This window comes from Pseudonaja textilis, chromosome 1, assembly GCF_049901715.1.
Source record: "Pseudonaja textilis isolate UNSWEBS1 chromosome 1, rPseTex1.2, whole genome shotgun sequence".
Classification (NCBI taxonomy): Eukaryota; Metazoa; Chordata; class Lepidosauria; order Squamata; family Elapidae; genus Pseudonaja; species Pseudonaja textilis.
In genome coordinates, this window is record NC_141990.1 from 173,468,182 (window position 1) to 173,488,616 (window position 20,435).

The following is a 20,435-nucleotide window of genomic DNA, read 5'->3' on the forward strand; positions in this document are numbered from 1 at the left end:
ATGGTAGCAATGTCAAGTTTGTTTTTTGGTTCCTTCCTTCCTTCTTCCTCCCTTCCCCCTTCCTTCTCTCATGCCTTTAAAACATGGGCAGTGTTTTTATATTGCCTCAGAAAAAGCTTCACACATGATTCTAGTATAAAGCAAAAAATATTCAACTTGTGGCTTTGAGAAAAAACTTCATTGCATTAATTTCCTGTTATCACCAAATGAAGCAGAAAAGCCAGTGAAACTTTAGATTTCCGGAGCTTATGTTCTGAGGGAGCTTCGGTAGAATACCTCAGCCTGAGGCTCTTTAAAAAAAAAAGTTTCCTGATTGCTACTCAATGTAGCAAACCAAATTTGAAAAGGTAGTAGCAGGGGGAATTAAAGGAACTAAAGAGGCAGTGAAATCAGTGGGTGCTGAAATTCTTTAGGGGAGATGTCTGTAGCTGAGAAGTTGCCCTATTTGTCTGAAAACACTTTAGCACTTGGCAGCTATTCTAGATTTTTAAGGGGTTAGATTAACATACATTTCCTGATTACATTCATCCACTTTGCTGGCATTGATGTCCTTGGCTTGAAGAAAAACACAGCCAACAGCAAGGAAGATTAGAGTGCAGTTGAATATACTTCACCTGAAGCCGAAGATACTGGTGATAGTGGAAACAATGTGAAGATTTGAGTAGGGAAATTAAAGGAGTATGGGTAGTGGTGAAAGTTAAACAAGCCACTCTGCTGCTAATGTCCGTAGCTTTAAACATGGTATATCCAATGGCTTGTTGCCATTTTCTAAGGAGAGATAGGGACAGAAAAGTAGATAGAAAATTGGAAAGTACATGGAAAGGCAACCTGCTTTGAAGCTTGAGAACACCAGCAATGGTGACATATAAATGGAAGTAGGGAAAGGAAGGTGTTGAGATTAGAGGTGGATGGGTGGGTTCTTGCCACCAATATCTTTGGTTTCAGAAGCAACATATTCAGCTGGCCCATTCAGTTTTCTAAGTGAGTTGGACAGAACTTGGAACAAAAAATTGTTCCATGTTCCAGTTCTGCCAAACCAAAGACCACCTAGAATGCTTCAGTAGCACTTTTGAGACACAGTGTATCTGCTTTTACGTGAAGCAAAGCATGCTTCCCAATTCATGGACAACTCTAATTGGCATCTCTCCTATTCCTTATATCAGAATTCTGCCAAGAACCTTTCTAGGTAAACTTAACACATGACCTATAATTTTACATTCACCCTGCTAACTTTCCATTTTTATAAGGGAACAATAATGGCCTTTCAATCATGAGGAACACATACAATCTTTGCAAACATATTGAATAAGTTACCCAACCTTTCCATTGGTAGACTATTTATATATATTTAACATTTCTCCAGTTGTACCATGTATGCCTGTAGTCTTACTACTTTTCAACTTTCTCACAGCATTTATGACTTCAATTTATTTTGAATTCCAACATTTATTGCATTTCTTTCAGTTTTACCCTTTGATCTATTATTAGAATTTCCATACAGAGCTTTAAAATACACCTTCCAAAATTCTCTCAGCTCAGTCTCACCCCAAATTTCCTCATTGTTTCTGTTATTAATTCCAGTCACTCTGCTTTAGGCTCCTTGTTTAGCCTTGTTCAGTCACTTCCTAAATAATTTTAATCTCCCTATTCCTAGGCTTCTAGTTCAATATTGGAGGAGGAGGTAACACAAGATATGTTGAAGTGAATCAATGCTTCATTGTCTACCAGTTACAGCCATTACATTTCAAAAAAGATATTGGACACTGAATAGAGTAACTTTGAATAATTTCCTGCCTTAATAAATTAAATAGTCTGAAATAAAATCTGTGGTGGTTTGCAAATATTTATTAACAAAATGCGTTTCTCATGACCAGAGAATCCAAACTGAGTGTAAGAGTTATCGAACCATCTTTAAGTTGGTAGAAAACTCTGGAATTTGTTTTTTTAATTTAATTTTTATTAAAGCTATTTTTAAAAAGAAGATAAACATTAATACAAATAACACAAACTAATATAAAGTAAGAAAAATGCAAGTAATCGAAGAAGAATCTAAAAGTGCAAGAAAGGAAAGGAAAAAAGTAAAAAATAAAATAGAAAGGAAAGAAAAAAGACATAAAGAAGTAGCTTCTGATCTTTTTTATATCAGTTATAAGTATAATTATAAATTTACTTCCAACTTATGGTTACAGTATAATTTTCTTATTTGTATAATTTATCCTGTCTAATCATCAAAACCATAAACCATAAATTTAATTTTTCTATTTCACACAAAAAGTCTATAGGGGGGTTCCTGTCAGCAATAAACATAACTATTGTCTATGATCAAAGAAGTCAGTTTAGCTATTTCAGCAAAATTCATAATCTTCATTGTAAGTAGTACTGAGTCTTTCCATCTTTGTGCATGTACCTTAATAATCTCACTTCAGTTATGTAAAAAAAATCAAAATTCTATAACTTTTTTTCCAAGTATTTATCCATCAATCATATAAGAAAAACCTCTAGCCTCAATTTCATATTAATCTTTAAAATCCTCTGAATCAGCATACATATTTTAGTCCAGAATTTTCTAGCTTTTTTACATATCCACTAAACATGATAAAATGTCCCTTCTCGTGTTCACCTTTCCAATGTAAATGTGAAGTACCTTTATACATTCTTGACAATATTTTCCTATCTGTATACTATAACCAGTTTTTAGCTCAATGTATCATACATTCTTTTACTTTTGTTTCAAATTTCAGTAAAATTTCATACATTTTAGCAATTACATGTTCATTGTAATCTACAGTATTTGTATCTATTCTATCCTAGTGTGGAATTTATTGGCCCCACTGCCAATCTCTACCCTACCTTTATCTTCCCTGATCTGTTTCATTGCCAGAAGGTGATGTTTTGAAAATGGGCGTACCTCACATGATAAGCAAGGTGGTTGGTTGAATTGTCTGTCTTTGTAGCCTCTCTATACTGTTTATTCACAGTTGATTATAAAAAAACCCACCTTCATACACATAGAAGTGAGAGAATAATCCTATGTTTCTTCCATTTTTCCTTCAATAGAAATAGAAGACCTGGAAGTTTAACCAGAGGCATGGATTGGGAATAAATATGTCTTTCCTGGAAATTAAAGTTTTCCTTTGAAATAAGGACTATCTTCAGCAAAAGCCTTTCTAATACTGTAGGATCCAACATCACTTATCCTTCACCAGATGGGTGGTGCTTCTGGGAGTACAACAGCAGAAGGCCCACCAATGATAGATTACAACAGAATTATTAAAAGTAATTTGAATATCAGTTTCTGTGTCGCCACCGTGTACCTAATGAATCAGTCCTTGTGCAACATTTGTGATGTCTTAAGTCTGTCCAACTCATGAGTAATGGACAAATGACAGCAACAGCATAAGGATATTTCAGGAAAAAAGATGATACCATGACATGTATATGTTGTGGGGAAAGGGTCTCTGCTTTGTAAAGAAAAAGAAATTAATTTTCAGGATGACTCTATGCAAAATATTAATCTGTGTTTAGCTAAATGGACAGTTATTATTTCTTCTGATTCTTATAATTTCTTCTCAATTCATCTTGGACATTCCTGATCTTAGGGACACTATTAATTAAAAGACATTCTTCAGTTATCCTACTGTTTTCTCCTTTAATGGTTTTGCATGTGTGATTAAAAGAAGTTGAAGAAACTGTGTAAAAATTATTTTATTGTTTGAACACTCCATGAAACTTTGGAAAGGAGGCAGAAAGACTTGATTTGAAACCTCTGTTTTCCGTTTTCTTGTCTTTGGATTTTAGTGGAGCTTTTTATTTTAGTGCTCTGGCTTTTTCACCTTTATTTGTACTGTATATTTTAAGAGTAAAATATTCTTTGAATGAATAATTATCTAATTTAAATTTGAAGTGCTACAAACTAAGAGATTTTTGGCAGGGAATGTCATTCCAAAATAAATGGTTCAGAACAGAATATGCTTTTGATATTTCTCCTTTCCAGGAATAACACACATTTTTAAGTGCTTGTTGTCAAAGTCCTATCTGATGCATTTGAAAATGTAAGTTATTTTGTTGTAATTTTCTAGGTTAGGAAAATGGCCAAATTCCAGAGCATTACAGGAAGTGGCCTCTCTTTCACCTGGAAACAGTGATCCTGAGGGCAACAGTTTAGTTATAAAAATAAAAATGGATATTAGCCATTTTGGAAACAAGGCTCTCCCTAAAAGTAGTGCAGGAAGCCTAAAAGGAACCTCTATTTATTTTTGTACAAGTATATTTAATCTTTATTTTGGTCAGAAAACATAAAAAGAGCCAAGTCTTTTCAAGAAAACATGTCAAATAACATCACTTCAGATTATATCCTAAATATGGATATATAATATTGTTAATAAAATATTTATTTTAAAACTACAGTCCCCAAGATAAAACCAGAGTATCGTTTAAAACTAAAACTGTAGTCCCAACCCAGAATCTGGAAAAAATAGAATCTAGAAGCTTTTGCGATCTTCTGACAGTCAAAATCAATGGGGAATCCAGTTAGTTACTAATTTGATTCCCCATTGATTTTACTTGTCAGGATACTGCAACCTTCATAAATATGAACCAGTTGCCAAGTAACAACCAAATGCAATGATTCACTTAACAACTGAGGCAAGAAAAGTCCTAAAATGGGGCAAACTCACTGAACAAATGTTTCACTCAGCAACATAAATTTTGCGCTTGATTGTCGTCGTAACTCGGGGACTACCTGTATTAGATTTTTTTAATGAAGAGGTTGAATGTGTCTAAATTTCTAGGACGCTACCATCAGCTGCATTAAAGAGCCTTTTTTTCTATGAAAGGAGGATGTGCAAGACAGCTGAGTTGTTCCTATGTATGCAATGGTTTGAATCTGTGTTGATTGTAGAGACGAATAACATTTACCTCTCTCTTTCCACCATTCCCCCCCTCCTGTTTTTATCTCTTTAGCCACCGCTGGTCCAAGCAATTTTCAACGGTGATCCTGATGAGATACGTATATTAATCTACAAAACTGAAGATGTTAATGCTTTGGTAAGAAACTTTGTACCTTTCTTTTCTAATTCTTTTGGTATTTCATTGATAGGAGGAAAATGTCTGGTGGAGGTGAAACAAGATTCATAGCAAAGCCAATAATTTTACAAAATAATGTTCTCTGCCTCTTACCTTTAAAAGTACAACTGTAATTTGGTAAATTACAACAAATAATCCCCCTTTTTTGTTAATTTAGTACACACTAGGCTCATATACAGGTGTGCCATGTGCTTGGAAATAGAATAAACCATTTCTGCTCCTATCTCTAAGTTGTGCCTAAGACTTCAGAATTATGATCACACAAGTCTGTCCTCATATGAGTATGATGGAAATAGAAATGTCCCATTGGACCATAAGTGTTCGAATTAAAATATGTTATATATCAGAAATATTTCTGCCTGATAACTTTCTGGGTATTCAATCTGATGCTTTAATTACTTGCTGTGGCATAATATATCTTTTTGTTCCTGTGGTAAGATGGGCGGATAGATGGATGGATAGATGGACGGATGGACAGACAGACAGACAAGACAAGACAGACTTTTCCGTGAAGGTTTCTAATTCTTCTTCTTGTCAGATTTAGCTTGCAAGGCCACATAGGATCTTCAGTTTCTATTTATGCAGAATTTGTGGTACCAATGCAACAATACATAGAATGGGTCCTTTTTTTCCTTTGCATTGTTTTAGGGCATAGAGATGCAGGTGATACAATGAAGTGGATTATAAGCAACAATTTACTAGGGATTCCTCTGTTAGTTAATTTCACAATCAGTATTTAATGACAAGTCAACCTGAAAGGCTTGTGAAGTGAAGATACTGAGCTTTTTCCCTACAGATATGGAAGTTCAATTGGGCAGAACAAACAAAATCAAGATGTCCCCCTGGGTTCTCTTACATTCTTCATGGAAGTGCTTTTTTGTTTTTTGTTTTGCTGCTGCTTTATATGTTGTTTTTGTAATAACAGTATTGTGGTGAGGTGGATAGTCACCAGTGTTAGACAGTAAATGCTGACATTTCAAAGATAGTAGCTACTGCCAGAGGCAAGATGGTGTGTTTGTTACTAAGATTTCAAAATTTTCAAGGCATTTCTTTATGAGACTATGAAGATATGTAAAACTGCATTTTTATGGGAGATTCTGTTGTAAGAAAACATTCCAGAGGGTGGGCAGGGTAGGATTTAAAAAATAATACAAAGGCTTTGTGACACATTAAAAGTATCAGATCTTTAAAGACATTTGTGGGTCACTTTGACTGTATGCAAGATAAACACAACTTCTATTAACAGTATTTATTTAAACTATATGGATTAATTGCCATCAAGTCAGATCCAGGAGGATCTGTCCTCAACCCTAGTCCTTCAAGTCTTCAAACAGCACACCCATTACCACATTTTCCTCCTCCTTTTAGTAATCTCATCCTTTCATCCTTAACAACTTTAAGTCTATTTCACTATTTCTTTGGCTCCCTGTTAGGAGGTTTGGGATTTCAAAGTGATTACTGATGTTATCCTTGAAAGTAATGGGGGGGGGCATTCTCAAAATTATATCATGGAATGTGGTTGGCTTTCTTCTGCTGCCTTAGTTTAACTTGGAATTTTCACCTGAGCAATTTTTGATCCATTCCACAGTCAGCCCCTGGCCATGTGTTTCCCCTTTTAAGTGAGTATTTTTTACTTCCTTGTGCCATTAATAGAATCAATTTGATATCTCTAGGTACTCTATCTGATAATGTCCATGTACATATAAAGATGTTCTGTATGGCAACATCAATAACTAACCCGAAGGCTTTAATATAGCTATGTCATAATCACCAATAGTATTCTGAGAGATCCTCAGCTCTTCCTCAGAAGCATGCTGAGTACCATCCATCCTGAAGGGGCCATCATCAGGCACTATATCAATAATCATTTTTATATTTTCCATTCACATGGTCTTCTTGTAAAATATTGGTAAAATAGGAACAGTTTACCATTGTCTTCTCTCCTACAATATGAAATGATGCCTTAGTCTTTGTCATTAAAATGATCTTCTGCCTCCAGCATCTTTCCATTTAGTTGTGGACCAATATAAACACCTTCTTGCTTTAGATGGGTGGTTTGGATGACTGTCACATCTTGGATGACCCCGCTGGAATTGTATATTCTTGGCATGTGCTTATCTGCCCTCCCTCATAATGAGGCTACATAACCTTCCAACTGAAAGTGATAGAATTGCCTTTCTTGAAAAGATGTAGTTTGGTGGTTCTCTTTTAAGTTTCTTTATTCAAGAAAGAGCAAATAAGAAAGGTAATTGCTTGCCATTTAGATTAGTTTGCATTTAAACATCTAGGTTGTTATCCTGATCTGGAATAAAGCAAATGAGCCCTGATGAGCTCATGCATGTTTTCTCTCACTTTAGATATTTGTAAAGTAGGGTGAAGAGAAAGATTCAGGGCTTCACTTGGCAATGAATTTTTAATGGCAATAGAACTCTTTATTACATAGGCCTTCTGAAGATAATGAAAAGAAAACAAACGCAATAGAATTTTGCTATGTAGCATAAAATAAAACAATTTAAAAACATGGATGGACGAATAGATAAAACTGTCATATTTAAAGTATCTTTTATTCTTTGTATGAAAATATACTAAATATACTTTTCAAACTTTAAATAATAGGATATTTGTAGATAAGCTAAAGCTTTCCTAGCATGAGAATATTTAGGTCTTGTGTGTTTCCTATGATCTCTCTTTTGTTAGGTCAGGTATAGCAATAGCATATTTACAATTATTGAATTTCTTATCATTCTTATTAGTAAGAATTAGGAGTAGAAGCTTAGAAAAACTCCACTAGCTACTTAGCAAACCAGTTATTCTGATTTATTTTACAACCTAACTTTATTTTAAAACACAAAATAGTTCACAATAAGGAAAAAAGTGAGTCAAGGTTGTGTAGTTATCATATTTATTTAACTTATTTGTAGAATATATGTTTAAAAATCTGGGCTGGGAAGAAAGAGAATTTAAATTAAAATTGCTGGGAGAAACATTAATAGTCTTGGATATTTTAATGATACCACTTTGATAGCAAGAAATGAGGAAGATTAAATTATAATAATTATAAATTAATACAGGTAAAAGAAGACTACAAAAGTTGGTCTATTATCTCATATTTAAAAAGTCCTTAAGGCAATGCCAATCCAATGGAAACAAGAAAAAACAAAGCTGGAAGCAATGAAAAAGTGGGCTCAAAATTTCACAGGGTTGGTGACTAAAGCTATGAAATGCAAAGGCATCTGCTACTTGAGCAAAAAAATATGACAGAACTAGACAAAATGTGAAATTATAAAGACATCACATGAATTATTACTATCATAGTTTGTCTAATTGCAGCATGTGACTATAACAACTGGACCGTCAGAAAGGCTGAATGAAGAAAAATTCATGCCTTTCTGGACAAAATTCTTCAGAATACTTTGGACCACACAATGAACAAATAATTCAGTACTAGGTGAAATGAAATTGAGTCGCTCACTGGAAGTGCTAGTAATGAAGTTAAAACTTTAAAAACTTGAATACATATCATGAAAACAAGGGTCATCAGAGAAGATGCAGATGCATACTGGTAGAAAATTGAAAGCAATCAGAAGAGCCTTACAGAAGATAAGAAGCTTGGATACTATCACTGACGACACAAGTGAGAGCTTACAAGAAACCAAGCAGTTACTGACAGGCAATCCTGGCGAAAGGAAGTCAGTCCGTCAGGTCTTGAAGACTCTGAACTGACTGACTGAACAAGAGCCACAACATGCAATTCAGAAGTTAGGGAAAATGGAATTGATATGTAAAACTGTCTTTACACAATATGCCGAACTATCATTTATATGTTGCCCGAAGTTGCTTTGTTTGAGATGGGCGGCATATAAATTTAATAAATAAAATAAAAATATTTTAAGCAGGGATTTGTGACTAAACCACAGCAACTTGTTCAGACATCAACAACCTTGTTCAGAATATCTGAAAACCAAACAAAGCACATTAAGTCTCATTGTGAGGGGTGAATCCATTTCTCTTTCCAGATGTATAGGAGCAGAGGAAAGAATATATTAGCAGCTAAGTCTTGCTTAGGGCTTGCAAAAGCTCATGGACCTAATATTTAATATTAAACACAAAATTAGGTCAATATTAAAAAATGTGAGTAGAGCATCACGTTCTGTATGTTTGTGTGTGTCTGTAGGAGACTTCCATTTGAGTGATCCTGACCATTTTGTGTAATTTACTTTAGGGATTTCTAATTGTCTCTTTCTTACTGCATAGTAAGTGCTGTTTCCCGTTTCAATCTATGTGGAAAAAAAGCGTACTTTTTACTGATGAAGGACTGGTATTGGGTTGTGATTCTCAAAACCAGTAAGGTGTGATTTTGGGCTTCCTACAATGATAGTGATATTTGCTGGATAATGTCATAAAAAGAATAGATACAGCATTTGTTTCCTTTCTTAATGTGAATTTGTGTAGAAATATAGTATGAGTATATGTAGAGAGTGTTTCATTATGAATTTACGTGGTTTAGCTTGTTTTTACTGATTCAAATATGCTGATTGCTCAATTTTTTTCTTCAGAAATGTCTCTCTGTATGATCCTGGTTGTAAACCCAGTGTTCATGCATGTGGCTTCATAGACTAAATATCCACAGGGAACAAGAGGCTTAGAATTCCTCATACTGAATTTATACAGCTCAAATATATGTGCTTAGTTTAGAGACCTGGCTGGTTCCCATTATTGTATATCTAAATTTCACTGAAAGTCAATATTTCATGATTATAATTAATATTAAAGTATTTTTATATTGACAGGTCATTTTTTCTCATTTATTCTTTGCACAGTCTAAAATCCATTGTATCTTATGAGGATTTATTTGGTTATCCTGAGCCGCAGAGAATATGAAGCTGCCATAAATTATCAGTTAGAGTAATGGTTTATAGGATGTTTTTCAATATTTTAACATGGACAGACCAATTTTAAAATTGAGCCATTTTGTGTCCTGAATTTAGAGCAGGTGGATTTCATGTTTTGGAGCTATGGTGCAGCCCCTAAAATTATTTTGGCTGTATTCTCTTCTACTGATATTTTGGCTATAGTGTTCTGTTATCAGCAGTGTCAAAGTATTTTTGTGACTCTTGTGCACGTATGTAGATGTACTTCCCTAATTGGTAAACACTAGCAATAGACTTTTTGATCCTGCTTGAACTACCACTTCAGAAATGCAGTCAGCAAGTTAGTGTTTTTGTTTTTCCTGCTTTTGAGAAATGCAGTTTTCTTGGCAATGTTGGAAAATTGGTCATTTTCACATTATTACAGAATAATTGAAAATCCATGTAAAGAACAGCTTTTCACAATATAGAACCTGCTGTCTGGACACTATTAAAGATGACACTGGGATGATCATGGTGGATCTGAAGGAGGCAGTGTGAGACAGAGGGATGTGGAGACTGTTGATCCATGTTGTGGCCGAGGGTTGGACATGACTTAATAACTGACAACGACAATTTAAAGCTCTCCACTTTAGTTGGATTCTAGTTCCCATAATTCCATATTGATCAATATTCTAGTCCAACATATTTGGATTTAATTAGATAAAGGAAGATATGTTTAAATGATTGAATAACACCCATATGCAGTTGTCCTTCATTGTTCTTACGATTTTGTCAGCAAAAGTTATCTTCCTCATGTATCTGTCCGCTTTTTTTTTTAACACAAACTTATGCAACAATGCAAAATACTTTTACTGAAGGATGAAGTAAATGAAGCTATTGTTTTAGGCCATCCCTTTTTTATTTAAGATCTGTGCTTAAAACATACCATGCTTATTTTAATAAGGTGAGCTGTCCTTCCTCTGCAATTGACTTTCTTTCATTCAATTATTGATGTAAACTAGAATCTTTCAAAATATTTATAAAGGAAGAGAGATGATTTCAATATATGAGCCCAGATATTTCTTTTTTTCTGTCCTTTTGATATAGAACTTGAAAATTTCTACATATTGCAAATTGGTCTTCAGTTGCCACTCACTCTTGAATATCTGACCTATTTTAACTAATAGTGAAAAAGCCAAGTAGGATTAGGTCTAATTAATAGAAAGATTAATAAAAGGTTATCAGGAAGTGCCAGCTTTGTAAACTAGATTGGGTGAAAACAAGAAGGAAAAATGAGTAAAACATTTCTATATTGTTGGCAAGAAAACACAACGGCACGTGGATATCTTCAAGAGACAAGTGCAACTTGAGGAAATCTTTGTTTGTTTGATGTGTTTTTAATTTTATTTGAGATTAATGCTCCATCTAGAGTGTCTACATGTTCCTAAAATATGGTCTACAGTAAAAGTGCCACAAGTTTAATGAATTTCAGAATATCTCTTTCTAGCTAATTGCTACCTTTGTAGTTTCTACTTTGAGCTCTGTAATTCAAGAAAGTCCCAGGTGGCAGATTTAAGGGTACTACTGATTTATTAAGGTATAGATGTTCTGCAGTGATGCAGGGTAACATGTTTCTAGATAATTTCAGAAAGTTAGATGTATTTTTTTAAACCATATGAGATACTTTAATAATGGCAGGATGGAATCAGTTCTGTATTAGGGTTAGGACAGGAGCCACCAACAAATTTTGGATTTACTTGTTTACTCGTATCTTCTAACACTGTTTTCTTCTAGTGCTTTCCAAACACACACACAAAAAAACAAAAAAATGGTGCTAAATAGAAGATGAGGTAGGATCCTGTAGGGGTAGGATTGTATTGTATAATGGATTGGAGATAGTCAGACGTCTAGTTTTCTTGTTTTTCTTGCCTTTGGTTTTACAGTATTCTGGAACCATCCTGAGTTGTGCTTTACACATACATAGAGACACCAGTTTCATTTGGATCCAAATGTACATAACAAGCTCATTTTATGGGCTAGTTGCCTAATTCACCATATGCCTGTTATTTGCACAATATAAGGCAGGTGCTTTCTTATTTTAAAAAAATAGTATTTACAACTTAGTCCAATTTCTCTGAGATTAATCAAGCTACCATCCTCAGCAACATGATATAGATATAATTTAAACACAGGGTTGTTTCCAAATTTGGCCTCCATGCACAAAATGCTTTGTGGCATTTTGCAAAATAATAATAAAACAATAGTCCTAAGTTCTGTCCCCTGAGAATTGAAACCAGACCTAGATACAAATAGTTCAAGTGAAATAAAGAGCTAAAATCAAAAGGATCATAGTGGGGGGAAAAAACTGTGGGACCTGTGTAAACTCCTACCCTAGAGCTTCATCTCAGGTTCACTGGGACAGAACCGGGCCGAATCAGTAGAATACTACCACTTGTGTCACCTAAATAGATGCTACCTGCAAGAAAGGGAAAGGGCCACAAACTAAATTCTACCCGTTGTAGGACTGTGTTGTTACATCATTTTGGAAAAATTGAATAATAAGAATAAGGAGTCTGTTTTTTTTAACACTTTTAATGTGCAAAAAAGAATGGGAACAAAATAAAAAATGGATGGCACGCAATGTATAGATATTATTCTCTTTTAAACTTTCAAGCACCAGTTCGTAAATTTAAATACCATTCCATTGGCTACAGAAAGAGTCAGTTTGGTGTACTGATTGAGGCACCAGGCTAAACTTTGGATGGGTAACTTCAGGCCACTCTCAGCCTACGTCTTAGGAAATCACTTCTAAAAAACCTTACCAAGAAAACTTCAGGGGCTAAACCAAATAGTTGCCAGGAGTCAGCACTGACTTAAAGACAGCCCCTCCCTCTTTCAAAAAAATGGTCTACACCACTACTAAATTATGGTCTTGGCCTCCTAGTTCAAATGGCACAAGATCTGCAATGGCCCTTTTTAACCATCTTTTTGTTTTAGGACATGGAGAAGCGCACCCCGCTTCATGTTGCTGCTTTCTTGGGCGATGCAGAAATCATTGAGCTCCTTATCTTGTCCGGTATGTATCTTTTCTGTTTGACAATTATGAATGCAAAATGATTGACATGCTCATAAATGCTACAAAGTGAAATGCCTCACATGGTAATGCAAACTAAGAGGTTTAATATGTATAATACATCAGTTGCCACATCTGCCTCTCCCAGTTTCATACCTTCTATAATATTGAATTTCAACTTCCATGCCAGCTGGGATTTACTGGAGTTGAATATATGAGGGCCACCATGGTAAGGAAAGCCTGCAATATATGTCTTGGTTTGTAACTGCACAATGTTACTTTTTTTCTTGAAAGCATTCTAAATACTACTTTTTCCAGTGTTCAGTCTGGAGCAACTTGGCCCTGTCAAATGTTAAGCTTCTGTCAAATACTGGTTTGGCTCACAAAATGGTTTTTGTAGCTGATTACTTGTTAATGCCAGAGTGTTAGCTACATAACTTTAAAAATGAACAGTAATGCTGGGTTTATTTTTTCATAACCCAGCATAAAGACTGGATATATTGTTATAAAGGACTCAGTGGAAAGCTCATTTTATTTAATCACTTTGAAAAGTTGGCTATATTCTCTGTTCCTGGAATGCCTTGAAAAACTCTGTGGTTCTGAAAGCAGCTTTTTACAATAATGTGTACTCTGGAGTTGGGACCACTGATTACACTACACTGAGCTATTCTGGCCCCCCTAGATGGGGTTTATGAAGTTGTTGCCAGCACATCTAGTGGGCACAAGATTGCAATCAACTGGTATAAGACTAGGCTTTGAGACAATTATTTCTTGCCCTATTCTACTAATATGTGCCAGCCAAATATTTCTGATGGTATTTAACTCTTAATAAATGACTATCTCCGTCCAATTATCACTCATTCTAAATCCTTTCTAAATCCTAAGTCCAGAATTTCATACACTACCTATGTCTAAAAGATAAGGAATATTCCATTATCACATAAAAATAAGACAACCATTTGTTTCCAATATACAAGTCTGAGTGCTTCTGGTTTGTAATCAAAACAGGCTTGCAATCAAAACAAGTCAGAAATAGGAAACAGAAGGTTTTTAACAATGCAAGAAAATGTTTCTTGAAAGTATTAGATCTAAATGGACATTTTAATTTGGATAGCTGCCCTGAAAGGGCTAGAGGTAACTGTAGTGCTCCAGGAATGAAGACTGGAAGTGGTGGTGGTGGCAGTGATAGGGAAATTGAGAAGAGAGACATTCAAAGGAGTGCACCAAACAGCTTTTTTTCTGGAGCATTTTCTTAAAATTATAGTTTAAAGGGAATTTTGTAAAATTCAGGGGAAACAAGTACCACATGGGGCTTCCCTTGAAGATCACTCAAAAGCTTCATCTGGTCCAAATGCAACATCATTGGCATTCCTTGGTATGCCAATGTAACACTTCTGCTCCACAAGTTCTGTTGATAGAAGATTTGTTTCCAACCTGGTGTGATTTAAGGTGCTGGTTATAAAGCCTCCTTACATGGGCCTGGTTACTTTGTCTTCAACAGTATCTGCCCGGCTGATTTTATTTGGCAGATTTGGCATGCTCTGGAAATTTTTGTTTAAACCATTTCATCTGACACAGGACCTGCCGTCTGGAACCAAGTTCCCCTGAAAACTGGATGGTCCCCATCCTTCAAAACTTGGCTCTTTGCTCATGCTTTTCCAGAACCTCTATTAGATTGTGCGGGTTTAATTTTGCTCTAATCTGCTGCCTTTTATTCCTTGTTTTTGTTTATTATTACTTTGTTTTATTCCTTTAAATGTTAGTTATTTGTGAGCCTCTCAGAGTCATTGGGAATGCATTATACAAAGTAAGCAACTTTCTTACAGTAGAGAGGTGTATAATTTTAAAATGTATATATTTGATCCTGGAGGCTGGAGGTGTATTGCTGATAATGTCATGTGGAAGGTTATGTCAATTTGGAAGAGTTGATTGGAAGGTTAAGGGATGAAGAAAACCCCATTTTGCTCCTCACAATCTTCCAAATTGGCAAAGTCAGACGTTGCTGAGATTAACCATGACCCATAAAGACATCTGAGAAGGCAAGACACAAGTTGCTCATCCTTGCTTTATGTAGATGTAGCATCTTTCTACTTCTTACTACTATACAGCATGGTATCACATGAGAAATCTTGGCTGGAATTTTAACATTTAGATGCAGTTATATCTTGCAGATCCCAAATTTGAACACATTTGTACCAAAGCTAATTGTACAGACAGGTAGTTTGTGCAATATCAGATTAATTATAGTTCCTCCAGATTTGTTAAACATTTTTATTAGCTATCAAAACTCAAGTCATATGTTTTTAAGAGAACAAAAATGCTTTTGAGTATTTTAGAGTGAAACAGGACTTGTGGCCTGTTCAGCGCCCTGTATTTTTTAAAATGTTTGAATAAATAAAAGATTTTTTATTCTACAATTAAAACAGTTGTATTAAAAATTTAAATAACATTCTATCAGTTTTATAAAACTGTATGATCATTACTTTTTCACTAATGAGGCTAGCTGCTTAATGTTATTCAAAGGAGATAAAACAACAGGGGAAAGCAAATAAAGAAAATTAAGTAATGGAATAGAAAATCTATATAATTGGGAAAGCACCATTTTTTTTGTTAAAATTATTTTTCCCATTATGAATAATTGATATGTGGCCAAGAGTTATTCTTCTTCAAATAAGAGCAGATACTCAAAACAGAAAACCAAAAGCTAATTCTGAATGTGAAAACTCACACATCTACTTAATAATACTTTATTGATTAGCTATTAAGCAGCACTTACAATGAATGTATTTGTATTAGCCAGAGCCCCAGGGATAGAAGACATAAGACATATATTACAATATTTGAATATCAATTGTAAAAGAAAGAGATATCTGTTATCTGGACTGCACATTAGACAAATGACCTATTGGGATCCTTATAGAAAAACAACATATTTCATATGCAATCAGAATGCAAAAATTACATATAACATGGCCATTTATTTGTCCAAAACAGTACAGTTGAGAACTATATATGTGGATTTGATTGGGGTAAATTGTGACACGGAAATATGATTTGCATTTTCTTATTGCTTGTATTCCATTGTTAATATAGGATTTTATTACTGTGTGTTTTATGTTTTGTATTCTGAGATGGCTTAATGGCTAATCAATATAGTATTACATTATTTCTGATAAAAGATAAACTTAGGAAAAATATAGAATACAAAATTAAGAAAGAAAAACTTTTATTAGTTAATGCTAAGCAGAGGTGGGCTGCACTTACGTTACCACCCGGTTTGCAGGTTGTGAACATGCAAACACACGCGTAATCGCTTTGCTCGCACGCACCCCTTTGAGAGTGAAACGGAGCTTCAAACATGCAGCTAATCAACTCAGGCAGCTCCGGTGAGTACAGCAGGGGCAGCACGGAACTCAGCTGGGCAGCATGCATGGGGGGAATAAGCCAGAAAGTTAGTTATATATGGAAAGCCTAGTGCAGCAGCGGGTGGGTGGGTGGGCCCAGACAGTGCTCATAACTAAAGGGTTCTGTTAGGAATGATAGTCACCTAACAGTTGGGTTGGCAATATATAAACCAGGATAGTCATTTAATACTGTTGTATCTTTAATATAATGCTGTAATTGTGATTGGCTGAGGTTCCTTCAACGGCCATAAGATGGAGCCAGAAACCTGGTTTGTTCTCTGCATTTCCCTTTTGCCTGGTCGTCATTCTGCTTGAATTGCTGTGAGTCTTGCAACTGTTAGCAAACTCCGTTTACTAAACTTTGTTTATGATACTGGTAAAGAAAAGAACTTCGTTTTTGGATTATCCCTGGACTGATTATTTTGAATACTAACTGCTTTAACCGTGTATGATTTGGACCGTTTGTTGGACTTTGTTTACCCGTTTACTGGAAGTAAAACTTACATTTTACTATTCAGTGTATCTGTGTGCTGGTTGTGTGTTATTCATCACCACTCTTATTATGTTTCCCTGAGTGCAATCATTCTCCTAACGGGGAATACCTCAACAGGTTCTCCTGAACCTGGGCAACCAGGCAGCAGCCCACCACTGATGCTAAGAAGAAAAGATAAAGAAAAAGCACAGTAGATAAGAGAAGAAAAAGAAAAATATTTAAAGAAGTGACTTCTGATCTTCTTTGCAGAAGTTACAAAAACATACTTATTGTCACTCCTGTGAAGGTTATATCACAGTCTAGGCTATTTCTTAAACTGAGGATTTCTATCAGAAAAGTACAAAACTCAGGTCTAATGAGTCTGATTAGTGAAGCATAAAATGAGACAAAGTTGAATGTTTTCCCCTGACTGGACCCCCATCATTGTCTAGTTATTCAAGTTACTTTGAAGAGGGGCCATAGTTCACTGGTTGCATGTTCATCCCTTAATATTAACTATTGAAAAGATGCTTGGGAGTGAATTAAATAAGTTGTGACAGTACCTTAAGAGAAACAGAAGGAAGAGTTGCAGCCAGGGCAACTGTCTGACTAGTGTTATCTCAATCTACAGAATAAATGTGGGTGGAGAAAGTATCTCAGAAGGGACCTTCCCTAGTTTGGGGAAGAGTAGAAGTAACATAGGGAAGAGGTGCTTTCAGATTTTCAAGATTTTGTTACTGTAATCTTCCAATAAAAGTAGTATAAGACTTGGGGTTCTGGTTTCCCAACTGGACTACAATGAAGGTTTTATAGTGGTAGATCAGAAATATCCCAAACTGTGCATTGATTTGATTTATGTGAAAGATATATATCTAAATATATGAGTCTAGGCTTACAATAGTTTAAAACATTAGTACTAAAAAAAATCAACCAAGTAAAAAAACATTGAGGTCTAACTCAAAAACTTCCCAACATAAAAATAATAGAAGTCAGGCTTAGTTAAAATCTTAATTTAAGGCTTGGTGGAGCAGCCAGGTCCTTAAGGTCTTAAAGAAGGCAAACAGGAGTAAGGCCATCCAGATCTTGGGAGTAATGGTGTCTCATATGAGAGATGCATAACAGGCACATTTCCTGGATCCCATCAGATCACAGTGTTTAATAAAAAGAGACCTGGAGCATGCCCATTTTATCAGTTCTTGTGGTTCAGGCAAAAATAATTGAAGATAGATGGTCCCATTGACTTTCTGCTTCTGTGCCATGTGCATAGCTACCACCTCAAGTAGAAAAAGCAAGGCTAAATGAAGTGATAGTTGGAACTCAGCATAAAGCAGCCTTCCCTTCCTACACTTCCTCTTTTTCCCTGGAAATCAACCCAATTGGAAAAGGAGAATAAGAATATGGAGGAAAAATATCTGCAGGAAATTGCTTCTAACTTAGTGCTTCATCATTATTACGGTCAGTCTTTGACTTAACAACCACAATTGGAACTGGAATTTTGATTGCTAAGTGATGTGAATGTTAACCACATGGCCAGACCAGATTTTACGACATTTTGATTGTGATTGTTAAGTGAACCATCCAATTATTAAGCAAATCATATGTTTGTTAAGTGAATCATGCTGTTGTTAAGCAAATCTCGCTTCCCCTATTGACTTTGCTTGTTGGAAACTGGCTGGGAAAGTCACAAAACACGACTATAAGTAACAGTTTTGAGGGTAGGACTTAAGTTGTTTTTTTCCAGACCATCATAACTTCAAACCACTGTTAAATACTGTATATAGCAATAGACTTATATACTGCTTCGCAGTGCTTTACAGTCCTCTCTAAGTGGTTTACAGAATCAACATATTGCCCCCAACAATCTGCGTGCTCATTTTACCCACCTCTGAAGGATGGAAGGCTAAGTCAACCTTGAGACGGTGAGGATTGAAGCCCTGGCAGTCTGCAGAATTAGCCGGCAATATAGCATTCTAGCACCATAGCTCTTATGGTCATAAGTCAAGGGCCATCTGTGGAAGAATCCATGTTCCAGTTTTTTCTTTTATCCTCCCTGATGCTTCTTTACTGAATTGATAAAACTGACCTTCCTCCCAAGATCGTGTGTAAGAATTATGGAGATAATGAATATGAACCCATTGGGATACTTGAAATATGTTTTCTGGATGTCAAGCTTTGTTTTGTGCTTCAGTATTGGTGGAGACATTGATGAAAACATTGGGATACAATATTCAAAAACCTATTTTAGAGAGCTCTTCCTTCTAAAGTAGAAGTTATCCTCAAAGGAAATGGGTGGCATACAAATGAGATAAATAAAGTAACTGCATATCAATAAATAAATACACCTTTCCTTTTTGAGGACAACCCAGTCATGTTTTTAAGGTTTGGTCAATGCTACCTTTTTGTGTTTGTGTGTGCTTTCTACTTAAAAAACTGTGAAGTGCCACTATTTATCAAGGACATCATTGCTTGTACTCCTTTTGAGTAATACAAGGTTATGACTCATAAATTACTTTGCTGTAGTGCCTCTTTCTATCAAAGTAATGCAGTTTCGTTTGTTAAAAATAGGTCTGCATTTTGGATGATGCTTCATAAAGCATGGATTGGTTGAATACTGATCAGCATAAACAGCAGACAACAAAACTCCTCAAAACTTTTCTGTTCATTTTTTATATGTAAAGTAACGCAAGAAGGATTTATAACCTCCCCTTGCTGTGGAGGCTAGATCGACCCTGCAAAAAGAATTGGCCCATTGAATTTCCCTCAAGGCTCAGGAGAGAAATTTGGTGAAATATGTTGATAGTTAGTCTTGTGGCACATGAACTAGTGCACCAGCAGTACAAATAAACATAGCATGTAATGAATAAAGCATACGTCCTTTGCATTGAGACATATCAGGAATGGGCCTCTGGGTTACCATTAAACAGAGATTATTCAGAGTTAATGCAGAAGACCAGCAGCCAGATGTTTCAAAACAGCACGATGAAACTGGAGCCAGCGTGACTGTGTATGTAGGTTGAAGCTGTCAGACTGAGATTGTGAGGCGGGGGATAAAAGGATTTTGGAAATCCTGCTTGAATTTATACACAACTGATTCACAGAACCCGTGTTTTCACATCAGGGATTTCCGGTTCAATACCTGAATTGTTTAGCATCAAGGGGCCTCCACAAAAAGTTGCTTGTTCTCTATGGCTAGCAGCCATTTCTGAAATTTTAAAAATTGAAAACCATTTGGGCGAGACAGATATCTATCAGGAGCATGCTGCAAAGAGAGAAGGGATACCCTTCTCCCCTTTCTGCCACCATGACAAAAATAGCTCTTGTTACATAAAATTAGTTTTGGCACGAAGGACACTTCCCCCACCCCCACCCCAATGTTAATTTATTTATGTATCTGATTAAATGTTTATACCATCAAGGGCCATGGTCTCATAGTGGTATAAATCTCCCCTCCATGTTGTTGTTCCTCTGTTGAAATCACCCCGTCAGCAAAGCTTTAAATTTGATAAAGAACCATGTTATGATATGATTATTAGCTACACAATTCAGAGCAG

General features: G+C 35.5%; 1 protein-coding gene across 10 annotated transcripts in view; it reads left to right on the forward strand.

Annotated features, from left to right (window-relative positions):
* Positions 1 to 20,435, forward strand: part of ANKRD44 (ankyrin repeat domain 44) — a 155,066-nt gene that overhangs the window by 45,555 nt on the left and 89,076 nt on the right. For 9 of the 10 annotated variants that reach the window (XM_087919766.1, XM_087919764.1, XM_087919757.1 and 6 more), the window contains exons 2-3: positions 4,963 to 5,046; positions 12,933 to 13,011. In XM_087919766.1, the coding sequence (XP_087775892.1) occupies positions 4,963 to 5,046; positions 12,933 to 13,011 (163 nt within the window). Of the gene's footprint in view, positions 1 to 3,057; positions 3,277 to 4,962; positions 5,047 to 12,932; positions 13,012 to 20,435 lie in introns of those variants that run through there. The other variant, XM_087919760.1, reaches the window with a different exon arrangement.